This window comes from Tursiops truncatus, chromosome 16, assembly GCF_011762595.2.
Source record: "Tursiops truncatus isolate mTurTru1 chromosome 16, mTurTru1.mat.Y, whole genome shotgun sequence".
NCBI classification, from domain to species: domain Eukaryota; kingdom Metazoa; phylum Chordata; class Mammalia; order Artiodactyla; family Delphinidae; genus Tursiops; species Tursiops truncatus.
In genome coordinates this window covers 76,810,833-76,827,714 of record NC_047049.1, presented here as the reverse complement: position 1 = coordinate 76,827,714, position 16,882 = coordinate 76,810,833, and the positions used below count along the sequence as shown (strand labels likewise).

Here is a 16,882-nt window from a genome sequence, read left to right as displayed (position 1 = left end):
TGTACCAAACATAAGAAAAATGTTCAAGTTTTTGGATTTCAGAATCGCATATAAAAAATTGTGGAGCTGTGGTAGAAGACTATTTGCCAGTCAATTTCGAATACTTTTATGAACACTGTAAGGGTACAATGTATTCCTTAATTACTGTAAGCAAATGAAAACCAAGTGCTTGTAACATCAAGTTGCATAATGTTCCTAAAATATAGTCTCCTTCTGACATCACAGGTCAACAGGTAATTTTTGCCTTATATGTTAGTCCGTTAGGACAAAAACATAATAGTTTCAAAACTGTAACATTTTGTAAAGTAAACATTAGAAAATATACTATTTACTGCCTTCAAAGTGGCTAATAGTGCATGATTTTTTTTAAGACACATCAAAACAGCAATAAGTAAATGAAAGAAAATAAAGTAAGAAAACTTTCAAAATAATGCCTTTTGAAAAGACATTTACAAAGGTGTCATTAGTCAGAGGTATGACTGAGGATTCACTAAGCAGTTGGGCAAACTAGAAAGGAGAAAGGAATTGAGAAAGAGCTTTTTGTATCATTTATAGTAAAATCTAATCAGACCAACAAGATGGTGAACTGGGAAAGAAAGTTTAGATGAACAGGATTAAAACACAACCAGTAAACTGTTCCCCACCCGGTCCCCCAGCCAAGAACTTTTTACCTTTAACGATTTGGCCCCCTTTTTGTCACCTGCAAACATGGATTTCTCGTCAAAGTGCATGGGAAAGGACCTAATGAAATGAAAATATTATAAGCTACAGATGAAAAATTCAAGCTCTGGTAGAATTTTCTATCTCTACAAATATTTAAAATTCAGAATTTACGCATGTGTAAGGTTTGGTAACGTGGGAAGGTAGCAAAGAGTTTAAACTATTCAATCAAAGAGTAAAGCAAGATAAAGAGGGCTTTGTAATTTATGAGAGTGTAATGTTTTGAAGAAATTACGTGACAAAAATAACCTAAAAAACTAACTAAAAACAATCTGTGAAAAAATGTACAAAACTCTTAACATTTTAAAATATTTTTAAAAATTTAATGCATAATTTACCTTAGACATTTCTTAACCCAACTCTCCTCTGTGCTCATTTTTAACAATCAGTAAAGTGCAGTTTTATACACCCAGGATTTTTTTTTAAAGGTTATATTGTAGAAAGTAAGGCTAATGTCCTCTTAGGTAATCTAACCTTATGCTAGCACCTATTACCATCTGAATTTAAGTAGCAACTGGAAGAATACAATATTGGTAGAAAGAACATTAAAGTAGCATTAAATTTTGGTACTACATAAAATTTAAAGTTATATTTAAAAATACAGCCTCGAGGCTTCCCTGGCGGCACAGTGGTTGAGAGTCTGCCTGCCGATGCAGGGGACGCGGGTTCGTGCCCCGGTCCGGGAAGATCCCACATGCCGCGGAGCGGCTGGGCCCGTGAGCCATGGCCGCCGAGCCTGCGCGTCCAGAGCCTGTGCTCCGCAACAGGAGAGGCCACAACAGTGAGAGGCCCACGTACCGCAAAAAAAAAAAAAAAAAAATACAGCCTATTCTCAAGTGTGAAAGTTTATGCAACAAAGCTTTATAGATGCTTTTCAGTCAACATTTTCAGAAATATTTTTAAAATGCTGCCATTCTATGGAACACTTTCCTTCTCAGTTCTAATTCTCCCTTTTCCTAACTTTCAGGAGTCAGTTTTTGTTTTATCAATATTTCAAGAACTACCTCACTCAACTACAGAGTGGAGAATTTCAGATCACTGACAATTCAATTCTTACTTTGTATCTTGAAAGATATTCAGTAGAAGGGTTTTTGTGTCAGCATCCTCTTTTACATTTCCAGTGTAAAGATCGACAATTGAGCGCTCAAAGTAAGGGGCCACCTTTGATAAAGCTCGAAGCTCAATTAAATATAAAAAGTACAGATTCTTTAGCCTTCTTGGGCCTTCTCCCTTGGTTTCCACAGGGTCGAAGCGGCGTTTAAATTCTTTCATGTTAGGTCCCCAGGTAGGTTTACCCCAGGTTTCTAAAGAGAAAGGGAAATATATTATACACTCTTAATAAACGGGATTTTTGCTCTATAGAGAATATGTATTTTCCCCAACAATTTTTATACTAATAGAAAAAATCTGATTACCTTCCAAAAGATAATTTGCGCATAGATGTAAATTGATACTAGCATGAAGTCCCGATATAAGCTTATAGAAGACTCTTTTCTCCAAACACAAACCTATTCAGAAAAATATTGAAAAAGAAATCACATCCATTTAGATAACAAAAATACTGAATCAACAGGATTAGGTACATGGGCTTATTTTTAAAGTTAACATTCGAGGACATTAAAAACAAATCAAGGACTAATATAAAATAATTAGATTGAGACACTATCACTAGAAGATAAAATAAGATTCTGACTTCAGAATGGAGTTAACTGAGTATGATAACTTAGTGCAGAATAAGATACAAATGTCTGGGCTACTGGAGGTCCAAACACTATAGATGCACTTGGAAAAGTCCTCATGTTACCCAGAAGGCAACAGCACAGATTTTTTGTGGTTTAGGCTAAACTAAAGCACATATAAAGTCACTGCTTTGGCGTAACAATAGCTGTTTCTCCTTTTCCCTTCCCTATAGATGTTCTTTATTTGAACCTACTTGTTAGTGGAGGAAGAAGAGACTGAATTCTGTTTCTCTCCTTCCTCCAGATTCTTTAGTGGTTCTTATTAATCCTTTGCCCTGGAATTCTCTAATTCTACTTAACTGTATGTTCCACAGGTAAGGAGCAAAAACTTGGAAAACAGACATCCAGGAGTTTCAGCCAATTAAAAAAAAAAAACGTGTGCTGATTATTTACTATGTGAGTAAAACCATATCAAGATGGAGTGCAGTAATGTGATGGAAACTTATTTTATGTAGCCTTCTTAAGCCACAGAGGCTTTTGCTCAAAACAGAGGTCAAGATAATTTCGCCATCCTATCCAACCCCCGCCTCCATTTAAAAATATTTTCTATTATAAGAGTAATACACATTGTGAATGAACTTAATGCTATTAAATAAATTCTGAAGTGCTTAAGGTAAATTTTATACTGTATACATTTTACCACAATGAAAAAAGAGAAACATTTTTAGGAAATTTTCTTTATAGAAAAATTTAAAAATAGATAAAAATGCAAAAAGTTTTAAGAATCCACACTAGACGCAGAACAATTAGTTTTTCCCCTTTCCTACCACCCAACAGAGTTTGGTTTTGTCTTTTTTGCTTTTTGGTTTTTTTACTCTCCCTATGGGGAAAAATGGGCTTCAACAGTGGAAACTAAGAAACAATCTCATTTATATGCTGAAGGATTTTTTAAGAGTATGTATGTGGCTTACTTTGCATCCTTTCAGGATCTTTTAGATCTTCAACTTACTTTCCGTTTATGTTCTACCATAGATGGCTCTGAAGCAAGTAGCTTCTAATAGGAAAAAATAATTATTTTGAGATCTCATTCCCTAATCCAAAATTCTTCCTAGAACATTCTCATCACCACGGATAGAGACCAAAAGGTAGAAATTCAGTTCTATTTTGTGGCTTCTTCATAAAAGTATATGGCCAAATTTGAATGCTTATGTTAACAAGGGATATAAACAATATGAATAACTTTGATAAAACATTAGGTATTAACTTCTCTAGTAAAACTTTTAATCAAATCTGTTATCAAGTACGAAAATGATCAGATTGGAAGTTCACTTCCTCTTCCTTCCAACCTACTTCTCTAAGCAGTAAAATATCTAAAGACAAGAGAAGGGAAAACAGGCAAAGCAAAGCTCATGAAAATTCATATGCCTAAAAATGAGAACATGAAAACCAGGAGGGAATTCTAATTTGCAAAGCCCACAAAGCCCCTTACCTAAAAGGGGATGGGTGGTAAGAGGGAAGGAAGGAGTAGACCTGTACGTCTGTAAACTGTGAAAATTAGGTAACTTCAAGCAAAATCTTAATAATAAAAGATGAGCCAAGTGAATGCACCAAGAAGACACACAACACTCTTAGCAGAAAGTGCTGGAGAGGTGCTCCCCGCCTGCGGTCTGCTGCCAGCCCTAATGCCTGGCAAATCCAACTATTCAATTTAGAAAGTGGTTCTCCTCTTCCTCTTCTGGATTTAATTTCATTCAAATTCATTTTCATCAACTGAATTACAGGACACCAATATATAACTTTTTCTCTCACAAAAGGGCTAGATATATTGTTAACACTATTATTTGGCATTTGTACACTGTTTAGTGATTTTCGAAGCAGTTTTCACAGGCATCATCTACACTCACAGTGTAGGTAAGCTGGATGGCTGGTGCCACTCTCGTGCCCCAGATCAGGAAACTGAATCTCAGAAAAGTTGCCTACAAATAGGAGTTCTCACTGGACTGTGTATCAATATTCAGAGACTCCCATCAATAGGATACTAGGAGAGTGGTTGATATAGTATACCCTAGAATCCGATACTGCCCATAAATTTCATTCTCATCCTCCATTATCAATATGCAGAGTCTCTGACCACCTCTTTTAACCTAAATACTGCTTTCCACAATTTGTGCTCTTAAAATAAAGTTAATTAAACAAAGATAACCATCTCTTCCCACATTGGCCATTTATCAATATAATTCCTAGCAGTATCTGCACATCAAAAATAGTTCATTGGGCTTCCCTGGTGGCGCAGTAGATAGGAATCTGCCTGCCAGTGCGGGGGACACAGGTTCGATCCCTGGTCCAGGAAGAGCCCACATGTCACAGAACAACTAAGCCCGGGTGCCACAACTACTGAGCCTGAGCTCTAGAGCCCGCGAGCCACAACTACTGAGCCCACGTGCCACAACTACCTGAAGCCCGCGTGCCTAGAGCCCGTGCTCCACAAGAGAAGCCACCACCATGAGAAGCCCGTGCTCCGCAACTAGAGAAAGCCCGTGTACAGCAACGAAGGCCCAACACAGCCAAAAAAAAAAAAAAAAAAAAAAAGCTCATTAAAACACAAAGAGAAATCATGTTCATAAGTTAACACGACTGATTAACAAAGATAAAATGGAATTAAGTGCTTAGTTTAACTCAGTAGAGTTCCTATAAGGTTATGGCTATGAAATATCCATTTTCCAGTGTCATTCAACTTGCTTATCTTTCATTAATATATTTGAACTTTTGGTTTCATAAATTAATGGCAATTTGGTAAATTTTTTAAAAGCAGCATATATCCAGTTATTAACCAAAGTTGTTAAAATCCTAGAATGTTTCAGCTTTCCATTAATAACGTTTATAATTTCAACACTAGAAAATATAAGAATGCGAAGGTATATGATATATTGGGATCTATATTACTTTATCCTTTAGTTAGACAAGTTTAGACTATATGTGTGAACATGTTTAAAACCTTCTGAATTCAAATTCATCTTCCCTTAATTTCATATATAAAAAAAGTACTTCCTTCCAAAAAGAATGCCTCTACTTAAAAAAACAGACTTGCATAGTGGTTACTAGAAAAGTAGTTTGGATGAGTATTACATACAGAATGGAAATAAGACTGGGACCCAGTTCTGGAACCCTGATGACCGCATCTGCCCTGTATATTTCCGTAACACTGGTTTTTAGCTGACCAATATCCTCAAAATTTTCAAATAATTTTATCCTAAACTATAATAACCTAAAACATGTTATTTTCTTTCAAACATTGTCAAGATTTAATGAATCCTAAAACTTACAAATATATATTAAATAAATCAATTCATTTTTTTGCAAGATGCCAATAAATTTAAAATGCAGACATTAAATTTACCTTCTAGCCACGTGTAGAACGATTCTCCTAAAAAACAAAACAAAAACAATCAAAATTATACACACACACAGAATTGGGTTAAAATGTTTAAATGGTCATTCATAAATAAGAATAAATTAAGTCTATAAAACATTTCTCATGACAGATTAAGGAATATGTCCACTGCTCATGTGTAATGGAAAAACAGGCATATGGTTCTAGAAGATAAAGTCCAAAAGTTACTGAAGTAGTTTTGGGAAAAAGTTCTTATAAATGACATTTTGACTTGTAAAATTCTTGAGAAAACTTCCAGTCAAAATATTATGTAAACCTTATTCACTTGAAGGCTTAAATATCCATAAGTATGAGGAGAAACAATCTTAAATTTGCTTTTGATAACCATAGCATTATTCAAAACTTCCAGAAAAAAGTGAATATGAAAATCAAATTATTAATCCCATTTTTCCTGAGCAATAAACCTAAGTATATTTCCTCAATTATCTAAAACTACTAAGTTTTAAGAGATAATAAAAAAGTTCCCTAAATTTTCAAAATAATTCTTGAGAAAAGTTAACGACCAGAATATGAAGAGGCCTTCCTTGTGTACTATGCTAAAAGAACTATTTCTAGCCCAATATTGTTCTGAGTGAAAAGAAAAATGGCAGTCAATAAAGATAAAAAAACAGTTAATATACTTCCTATACTCATCCTTATTTTTTTTTTTTAACATCTTTATTGGGGTACAATTGCTCCACAATGGTGTGTTAGTTTCCGCCTTATAACAAAGTGAATCAGCTATACATATACACACGTTCCCATATCTCTTCCCTCTTGCGTCTCCCTCCCTCCCACCCTCCCTATCCCACCCCTCCAGGCTGTCACAAAGCACCGAGCCAATATCCCTGTGCCATGTGGCTGCTTCCCACTAGCTATCTACCTTACTACGTTTGTTAGTGTGTATATGTCCATGACTCTCTCTTGCCCCGTCACAGCTCACCCTTCCCCCTCCCCATAACCTCAAGTTCGTTCTCTAGGAGGTCTGCGTCTTTATTCCTGCCTTACCCCTAGGTTCTTCATGACATTTTTTTTTTTCTTAAATTCCATATATATGTGTTAGCATACGGTATTTGTCTTTTTCTTTCTGACTTACTTCACTCTGTATGACAGACTCTAGGTCTATCCACCTCATTACAAATAGCTCAATTTCGTTTCTTTTTATGGCTGAGTAATACTCCATTGTATATATGTGCCACATCTTCTTTATCCATTCATCCGCAGATGGGCACTTAGGTTGTTTCCATCTCCGGGCCTCATCCTTATTTTAATTGCGAAAAGCAAAGCATGATGATAAAAACTCAACACATAGGTGAGTTGAGCAAGGAGTCCAGGGGATAAATTAGATGGTGGGGAATTACTTTGCCTCCTGAGAGTCTTCATCCTTAGCAAGACAACACAAACATCTTCCTAGAGAATCATTCATTCAACATACTCTTACTTAGATGATACTCTTACACAAAACATCATTCATTATCTCACTTGTTTACTCAAAAAGCCCCAGCTGCTAACAGGAAAAGTCTAGCTCCTAAGGTCCTCAATAATCTGGCCTCTACTCATCTTTCTAATTTTAAAGTACCCCATATATGAAGTCTTTCCTACTCTCCCCAAACATGCCTTGTTTTTCCTTTCTCAACCCCTTGGTCCATGCTGTCATCCAAGTAGCACACACTATCCAATTCTTCAGGCTTTAAACCAGTCCATCATTCAAGTCCATCTCAAATGCCACCTCCTCCAGTAAATTGTCCCAGTGAGGCAGGATCTGTTCTACCTCCGAAGAGCTATACCACCTACTGTTGCACTATGTATGTAATACTTCTTTATTATCACGTATGTACAGTGCTGATCATTCCCACTATACATATTTTTAGCTCCTAGAGGGAAGGCATGTTTTATACATCTTTCTATCCTTTACAATGCCCATCACAGTGCTCTTGACACATAGGGTAACTTTATTTTTTTAAATAAATAAATTTATTTATTTATTTATTTATGACTGTGTTGGGTCTTTGTTGCTGCGCGCGGGCTTTCCCTAGTTGCGGCAAGCGGGGGCTACTCTTTGTTGCAGTGCATGGGCTTCTCATTGCGGTGCCTGCTCTTGTTGCGGAGCACGGGCTCCAGGCACGCAGGCTTCAGTAGTTGTGCCTCGTGGGCTCTAGAGCACAGGCTCAATAGTTGTGGCGCACAGGCTTAGTTGCTCCGCGGCACGTGGGATCTTCATGGATCAGAGATCGAACCCATGTCCCCTGCACTGGCAGGCAGGTTCTTAACCACTGTACCACCAGGAAAGTCCCTAACATAGGGTAACTTTAAATTATAAAAAACATTCTTATTTTTTTGGTCACCATTGATTGGTAGCTATTTTCTGAAAAAAAGTAGGATACTTTCTTTTGAATTAAAAACAGGAAAAAATCAAATTTTGATCATTAAAGGCATTTCTTCTACATTTGAAGCAAACATAAAATGAGACTTTTAACTTACCATCATCTTCTCCTGAAAGAGAAAATAATAGACAAGATTTTAGAAAATGTCTTACACAGTTCAGATTCCAATCCTATTTATTTATGGGATTAAAACTTACTATGTGTTAAACTATTAATTATACCATGAACCTTGCTCAGTGTGTAGTTACCCTGTAAATAAGACTTCTTAATAAGAATATAGGCCAAAGAGTACAAGATTTTCACGTATGTTTTATGCAATAAATAGTAACAGAGAGTAACTAAACAATCATAAAGACCACCAGTTTCAATAATTAACAAATATACAGTCACTCCTTTAATCATTATGCACACAACTCTCTGAACATGTGTTTCCAGACTGGAGTACTTTTCTTTTTTAAGTTACTGCTCCTCGGCACATATTCACCTTAACAAAAGCACTTCCCAAACTCTAGTCAGTGAAAGCATCCCTGCAGGGGTTATGGGGCTGCCTAGATGTGGGGGAGAGGCCAGAAGGCTGGGCTTTCAGGCTCCACAGCAGCCCTGTCTTGATTAGCTTTACATGTGGAATTCTGACAGAAAATTTCATTTTTGGAAAAAAGCTGTTGGAAAGCTAGCTGTGGAAGCCAGGAATAGTGTGGAAGAAACACAGTTAAGAATATTAACCACCAAACCAGATCTACAACAAATGCTAAAGGCACTTCTGTAAGTGGGAAACACAGAGAAGAAAAGGACCTACAAAAACAAACCCAAAACAATTAAGAAAATGGTATTAGGAATATACATATCGATAATTACATTAAACGTGAATGGATTAAATGCTCCAACCAAATGACACAGGCTTGCTGAATGGATACAAAAACAAGACCCATATACATGCTGTCTACAAGGGACCCACTTCAGACCTAGGGACACATTCAGACTAAAAGTGAGGGGATACAAAAAGATATTCTATGCAAATAAGAACTAAAAGAAAGCTGGAGTAGCAATACTCAGATAAAACAGACTTTAAAATAAAGAATGTTACAAGAGACAAGGAAGGACACTACATAATGTAGTGTCAATCCAAGAAGAAGATATAACAATTGTAAATATTTATGCACCCAACATCGGAGCACCTCAATACATAAGGCAACTGCTAACAGCTATAAAAGAGGAAATCGACAGTAACACAATAATAGTGGGGGACTTTAACACCTCACTTACACCAACGGACAGATCTTCCAAACAGAAAATTAATAAGGAAACACAAGCTTTAAATGACACAATAGACCAGATAGATTTAATTGATATTTATAGGACATTCCATCCAAAAAGAGCAGATTACACTTTCTTCCAAGTGCGCACAGAACATTCTCCAAGATAGATCACATCTTGGGTCACAAATCAAGTCTCAGTAAATTTAAGAAAACTGAAATCATATCAAGCGTCTTTTCTGACCACAAAGCTATGAGATTAGAAATGAATTACAGGGAAAAAAAACACAATCAAATGGAGGCTAAACAATATGTTACTAAATAACCAAGAGATCACTGAAGAAATCAAAGAGGAGATCAAAATATACCTAGAGACAAACGACAATGAAAACACGATGATCTAAAACCTATGGGATGCAGCAAAAGCAGTTCTAAGAGGGAAGTTTATAGCTATACAAACCTACCTCAAGAAACAAGAAAAATCTCCAATAAACAATCTAACCTTACACCTAAAGGAACTAGAGAAAAACGAACAAACAAAACCCTAAGTTAACAGAAGGAAAAAAAATCATAAAGATCAGAGCAGAAATCAATGAAATCGAAACAAAGAAAACAATAGCAAAGATCAATAAAACTAAAAGCTGGTTCTTTGAGAAGATAAACAAAATTAATAAACCATTAGCCAGACTCATCAAGAAAAAGAGGGAGAGGACTCAAATCAATAAAATTAGAAATGAAAAAGGAGAAGTTACAACAGACACTGCCGAAATACAAAGCATCCTAAGAGACTACTACAAGCAACTCTATGCCAATAATATGGACAACCTGGAAGAAATGGACAAATTGTTAGAAAGGTATAACCTTCCAAGATGGAATCAGAAAGAAATAGAAAGTATGAACAGACCAATCACAAGTAATAAAATTGAAACTGTGATTAAAAATCTTCCAAGAAACAAAAATCCAGGAGCAGATGGCTTCACAGGTGAATTCTATCAAAAATTTAGAGAAAAGCTAACACCCATCCTTCTCGATCTCTTCCAAAAAATTGCAGAGGAAGGAACACTCCCAAACTCATTCTATGAGGCCACCATCACCCTGACACCAAAATCAAACAAAGATACTACAAAAAAAGAAAACTACAGATCAATATCACTGATGAATACAGATGCAAAAATCCTCAACAAAAATAACAGAATCCAACAATACATTAAAAGGATAAAACACCATGATCAAGTGGGATTTATCCCAGGGATGCAAGGATTCTTCAATATATGCAAATCAATCAGTGTGATACACCATAACAACACCCTGAAGAGTAAAAATCAAATGATCATCTCAACAATGCAGAAAAAGCTTCTGACAAAATTCAACACCCTTTTATGATAAAAACTCTCCAGAAAGTGAGCACAGAGGGAACCGACCTCAACATAATAAAGGCCATATATGACAAACCCACAGCAAACATCATTTCCAACAGTGAAAACCTGAAAGCATTTCCTCTAAGATCAGGAACAAGACAAGGCTGCCCACTCTCACCACTATTATTCAACATAGTTTTGGAAGTCCTAGCCACAGCATCAGAGAAGCAAAAGAAATAAAAGGAATACAAATTGGAAAAGAAGAAGTAAAACTGTCACTGTTTGCAGACGACATGATACTACATACAGAGAATCCTAAAGATGCCACCAGAAAACTACTAGAGCTAATCAATGAATTTGGTAAAGTTGCAGGATAGAAAATTAATGCACAGAAATCTCTTGCATTCCTATATGCTAACGATGAAAAATCTGAAAGAGAAATTAAGGAAACACTCCCATTTACCACTGCAACAAAAAGAATAAAATACCTAGGAATAAATCTACCTAGGGAGACAAAAGGCTTGTATGCAGAAAACTATAAGACACTGATGAAAGAAATTAAAGATAATACCAACAGATGGAGAGATCTACCATATTCTTGGACTGGAAGAATCAATATTGTGAAAATGACTATACCACCCAAAGCAATCTACAGCTTCAATGCAATCCCTATCAAATTACCAATGGCATTTTTATAGAACTAGAACAAAAAATCTTAAAATTTGTATGGAGACACAAAAGACCCCGAATAGCCAAACCAGTCTTGAGGGAAAAAAGTGGAGCTGGAGGAATCAGACTCCCTGACTTCAGACTATACTACAAAGCTACAGTAATCGAGACAATATGGTACTGGCACAAAAACAGAAATACAGATCAATGGAACAGGATAGAAAGCCCAGAGATAAACCCATGCACCTACGGTCAACTAATCTATGACAAAGGAAGCAAGGATATACAATGGAGAAAAGACAGTCTCTTCAATAAGTGGTGCTGGGAAAACTGGACAGCTACATGTAAAAGAATGAAATTAGAACACTCTCTAACACCATACACAAAAATAAACTCAAAATGGATGAGAGACCTAAATGTAAGACCGGACACTATAAAACTCTTAAGAGGATAACATAGGAAGAACACTCTTTGATGTAAATCACAGCAAGATCTTTTTTGATTGCCTCCCAGAGTAATGGAAATAAAAATAAACAAATGGGACCTAATGAAACTTAAAACCTTCTGCACTGCAAAGGAAACCATAAACAAGACGAAAAGACAACCCTCAGAATGGGAGAAAATATTTGCAAACAAATCAACGGACAAAGGATTAATCTCCAAAATATATAAACAGCTCATGCAGCTCAATATTAAAAAAAAACCCAATCCAAAAATGGGCAGAAGACCTAAATAGACATTTCTCCAAAGAAGATATACAGATGGCCAAGAAGCACATGAAAAGCTGCTCAACATCACTAATTATTAGAAAATGCAAATCAGAACTACAATGTGGTATCACCTCACACCAGTTAGAATGGACATCATCAGAAAATCTACAAACAACAAATGCTGGAGAGTGTGGAGAAAAGGGAACCCTCTTGCACTGTTGGTGGGAATGTAAATTGATACAGCCACTATGGAGAACAGTATGGAGGTTCCTTAAAAACCTAAAAATAGGGCTTCCCTGGTGGTGCAGTGGTTGAGAGTCCGCCTGCCGATGCAGGGGATATGGGTTCGTGCCCCGGTCCGGGAAGATCCCACATGCCACGGAGCAGCTGGGCCTGTGAGCCATGGCCGCTGAGCCTGAGCATCCGGAGCCTGTGCTCCGCAACGGGAGAGGCCACAATAGTGAGAGGCCCGCATACCACAAAAAACAAAAACAAAAACAAAAACCTAAAAATAGAATTACCATATTACCCAGCAATCTCACTACTAGGCCTAAACCCAGAGAAAACCATAATTCAAAAAGAGACATGCACCCCAATGTTCATTGCAGCACTATTTACAATAGCCAGGTCATGGAAGCAACCTAAATGCCCGTCGACAGACAAATGGATAAAGAAGATGTGGTACATATATACAATGGAATATTACTCAGCCATAAAAAGGAATGAAATTGGGTCATTTATAGAGACGTGGATGGATCCAGAGACTGTCATACAGAGTGAAGTAAGTCAGAAAGAAAAAAACAAGTATCGTATATTAACGCATATATGTGGAACCTAGAAAAATGGTACAGATGAACCAGTTTGCAGGGCAGAAAGTGAGACACAGATGTAGAGAACAAACGTATGGACACCAAGGGGGGAAAGCAGCAGCAGGTGGTGGTGGTGGTGTGATGAATTGGGAGATTGGGATTGACATGTATACACTGATGTGTATAAAATGGATGACTAATAAGAACCTGCTGTGTAAAAAAATAAAATTCAAAAATTCAAAAAAAAAATTAAACAGCTGTTAATCGACAATTAGCAGTTTCAGTGGAGAAAGCATATAAACAGCATTAGTGAGAACTATTGCATTACTTCCTGGGGTACCCACTTTTCACCCAGGACCCACTCTCTCCCTTACCTAGTCTTTTGTCTCCCTCTTCTACACTTGTTTTTTCTCTGCTCCTCTTTCCTCTCTCTATCCTTTTCTCTATGCACTTTCCTTCCTCTCTTCATCTTTCCTACAGCCTCATGTCTCTAGTTTATCATAATATGGAAGTGAAGTATTTCTTAGGACTTGATGCTTTTATTAAATGAACAATTATATTTTCTGCTTTAAGAGTAAGTGATCCATATATATGGAATATAAAAAAAAAACAAAAACTGATCCTGTCCTAGGGGCAGGACAAGAATAAAGATGCAGACGTAGAGAATGGACTTGAGGCCACGGGGAGGGAGAAGGGTAAGCTGGGGCGAAATGAGAGAGTAGCCTGGACATATATACACTGCCAAATGTAAAATAGCTAGCTAGTGGGAAGAGCAGCATAGCACAGGGAGATCAGCTCGGTGCTTTGTGACCACCTAAAGGGGTGGGATAGGGAGGGTGGGAGGGAGACGCAAGAGGGAGGGGATATGGGGAGATATGTATACAGATAGCTGATTCACTGTTATACAGCAGAAACTAACACAACACTCTAAAGCAATTATACTCCAATAAAGATGTTTAAAAAAAGGGCTTCCCTGGTGATACAGTGGTTAGGAATCTGCCTGCCAGTGCAGGGGACACGGGTTCAAGCCCTGGTCGGGAAGATCCCACATGTCGCGGAGCAACAAAGCCCGTACACCACAACTGGGCCTGCGCTCTAGAACCCGCGAGCCACAACTACTGAAGCCTGCACGCCTAGAGCCCGTGCTCCGCAACGAGAGGCCACCACAATGACAAGCCTGTGCATTGCAACGAACAGTAGCCCCCATTCGCCACAACTAGAGAAAGCCCGCGCACAGTAATGATGACCCAGCACAGCCAAAAAAAAAGATGTAAAAAAAAAAAAAAAAAAAGAGAGGGCTTCCCTGGTGGCACAGTGGTTGAAGTCTGCCTGCCGATGCAGGGGACACGGGTTCGTGCCCCGGTCCGGGAAGATCCCACATGCCGCAGAGCGGCTGGGCCCATGAGCCATGGCCGCTGGGCCTGCGCATCCGGAGCCTGTGCTCCGCAATGGGAGATGCCACAACAGTGAGAGGCCCGCGTACCGCAAAAAAAAATAAATAAATAAATAAAAGAGTAAGTGATCATAGAAAAGGTCTGAAAGGACACCTTCCAAACTCTGTACTACGGAAAAGAAAAAGTGTGTGGAGGTAGGGGTGGGGGAAGCGTTCCCTTTTTACTTTATGTAACTTTTGCATTGTTTCAATTTTTATAAAATCTTGTATAATAAAAACATTTAAGTTGAAAACGGAAAAGTTATGAGGTAAAAGTAGTAAAAAAGACAAAGGATAAGAAGCCATGCACACCTTCTTCACACTTCGATTATCTTGCCCAAGCAGTTTCAGGATGAATTTGGGAAAACTGCTGGCCATACTGTGAGTGCACATCTGAGAGTAGTCCATTCATCAAACTTCCTAAGTCACTCTGGTTCTGAGAAATGCCTAAAGAGATGAATCTAGACCAGGAAATTCAAGTTCCTAAATCAATCCTGGTCTAAAGAAAGCATTAGAATGGCACTTCAATCACAGGGCTGCTCCCAGGGTTTGAGTCCTCTTTGAGAATAGATTGAGGATACACCTAATAATTTTATACTGAATAAACTCCAACTATGTAAGATAATGCTGTCCCATAGAACTATAACGACAACCATATATGTAATTAAAATTTTTTTCTAATAAAAATTTGTAATGTTTTCTAATATCCACATTTTAAAAAGTAAAAGGTATACATGCACTGCAGTACATCAACAGTTTGTTTTGTGATGCAAGAGTTAAAGTAGTTCTACCAAAACAATCAGGTTCTGTTCAATGGCAAAAATATTTTATACTGCTTCAGTTTTTAAGCTGAAATGAACTAAAATGACGTAAAATGTAAAATTTAGTTTCACACTAGCCACATTTCATGTGCTCAACAGCCTGATGTGGCAAAGTGGCAACCTAACTTTCTGATACTTCTCTGCATCCTTCTGAATCAGAGTGCCGTGCATCGACCAGCACTTGGGCATCACCTGGGAGTCTCACCCGCGACTTACAGAATCAGAACCTGTATTTAACAAGGCTCCTAGGTGATTTGTATGCGTACTGAAGTCAGAGAAGCATGCTATGAGTCACTGGTTCTGAAAGTGGCTGCATACTGGAATCATCTGGAGAGCTTAAAAAAGACCAACGCCTGGGTCCGAATTCCAAAGACTGTGACAACTGTTATGGGACAGGGCCCGGGCATTCAGATTTTTACCAGTTCCCCAGGAACCTCTAATATATATGGATTACCCATATATTCTAATTTATTTTATATATAGCTCCTAGTTTAGGGCCTGGCACATATCAGGCAGTCAATAAATGACAGTAATTATATAAAACGTGGAAATCTTGAGACCTAACTATGAACTAATCTTGTACTTTTGATCATTCAAATTAAGCAAAAATATAAAATAGTTGAAAATTTTCTCAACATAAAATTACAAAGGTATCTCGTAAACAATTTCTAAAAGCATGAAAATGTATCAAAAACCCACCTCGGCTGGGTGCCAGAGGATTTAAAGGACGATAAACAGATCGAGGTCTGAAAAAGAAAATACAAAACTCAAACGTAAAATGGTTTGACATTTTGATTAATTTTTTCCAAGAGAAACAAGTATTCCCCTTCTTCCACCCTCCCTCTAGTCAATCCTCCTCTTTCCCCTACCCCCTCCAGTTACTTGAAACAGTTTTCTTCGTAGATGCTGTTCCACACTCTCCACGCAGAGGGCCCTTTATAGCCAGTGTAACGCTCAGGATTCAGCAAAAGGTCTACATACTGAGCAGCTGGAGATCTCTCATCTAAACAAGAAACAATTCATGAAACCATCCACATTTCACTATTTATCTAAAATTTACCATTACAAAGCAAACAGGACTATCCAAAGGTTAGAGAAATGCTACGCTTTCAAGTCATCTCCAACTTAAATGGTAGAGTGGTTAGCACACTTGTGACTGTCCTTGACCCAGGACTTAAAATAACTTGAACTTGAGAGAGGAAATATAACTGCTCCCTTTCTTTTGGACACTCAATGCCCTCTTACGGAATGTAGCAGGCTTTACCTTATTAGAGGCATTAATCATTTAAGTTTTAAGCAGCAGGACTGAAAAGACCTAACAGAATCATAACCTGTTCTTAATATTTTATGTGATTGCCCCCCTATGTATATATCTACCTAAACACATACTTGAAACATTTATTTTGTTTGCACATATTGTATCTTAAAAAAAAAGAAAAGATTTCCCTGATACTTTCTACTTGGACCTAGGAAGTAAATGGTGTAGTAACTTTGTGATTCAAATTCAATCATTCATAGAGTTACACAATGTTGTAGTAAAAAAAAAAGTTACAAATTTATTTTTACCAATGTTAATATATTGGTTAACATATTAATTGGTTAACATATTGGTGAGTA

General features: G+C 37.4%; 1 protein-coding gene across 4 annotated transcripts in view; it reads right to left on the bottom strand.

The window, feature by feature from the left end:
• The window catches only part of ERO1B (endoplasmic reticulum oxidoreductase 1 beta), an 81,094-nt gene that overhangs the window by 28,391 nt on the left and 35,821 nt on the right, over positions 1–16,882 (bottom strand). For 2 of the 4 annotated variants that reach the window (XM_019941518.3, XM_019941522.3), the window contains exons 7-13: positions 16,148–16,268; positions 15,965–16,011; positions 8,311–8,322; positions 5,797–5,823; positions 2,136–2,228; positions 1,778–2,024; positions 672–741 (exon numbers count right to left, since the gene is read on the bottom strand). In XM_019941518.3, coding sequence (XP_019797077.1) covers positions 672–741; positions 1,778–2,024; positions 2,136–2,228; positions 5,797–5,823; positions 8,311–8,322; positions 15,965–16,011; positions 16,148–16,268 — 617 coding nt within the window. The remainder of the gene's footprint in view (positions 1–671; positions 742–1,777; positions 2,025–2,135; positions 2,229–5,796; positions 5,824–8,310; positions 8,323–15,964; positions 16,012–16,147; positions 16,269–16,882) is intronic. The other 2 variants (XM_073793639.1, XM_033842569.2) reach the window with 1 other exon arrangement.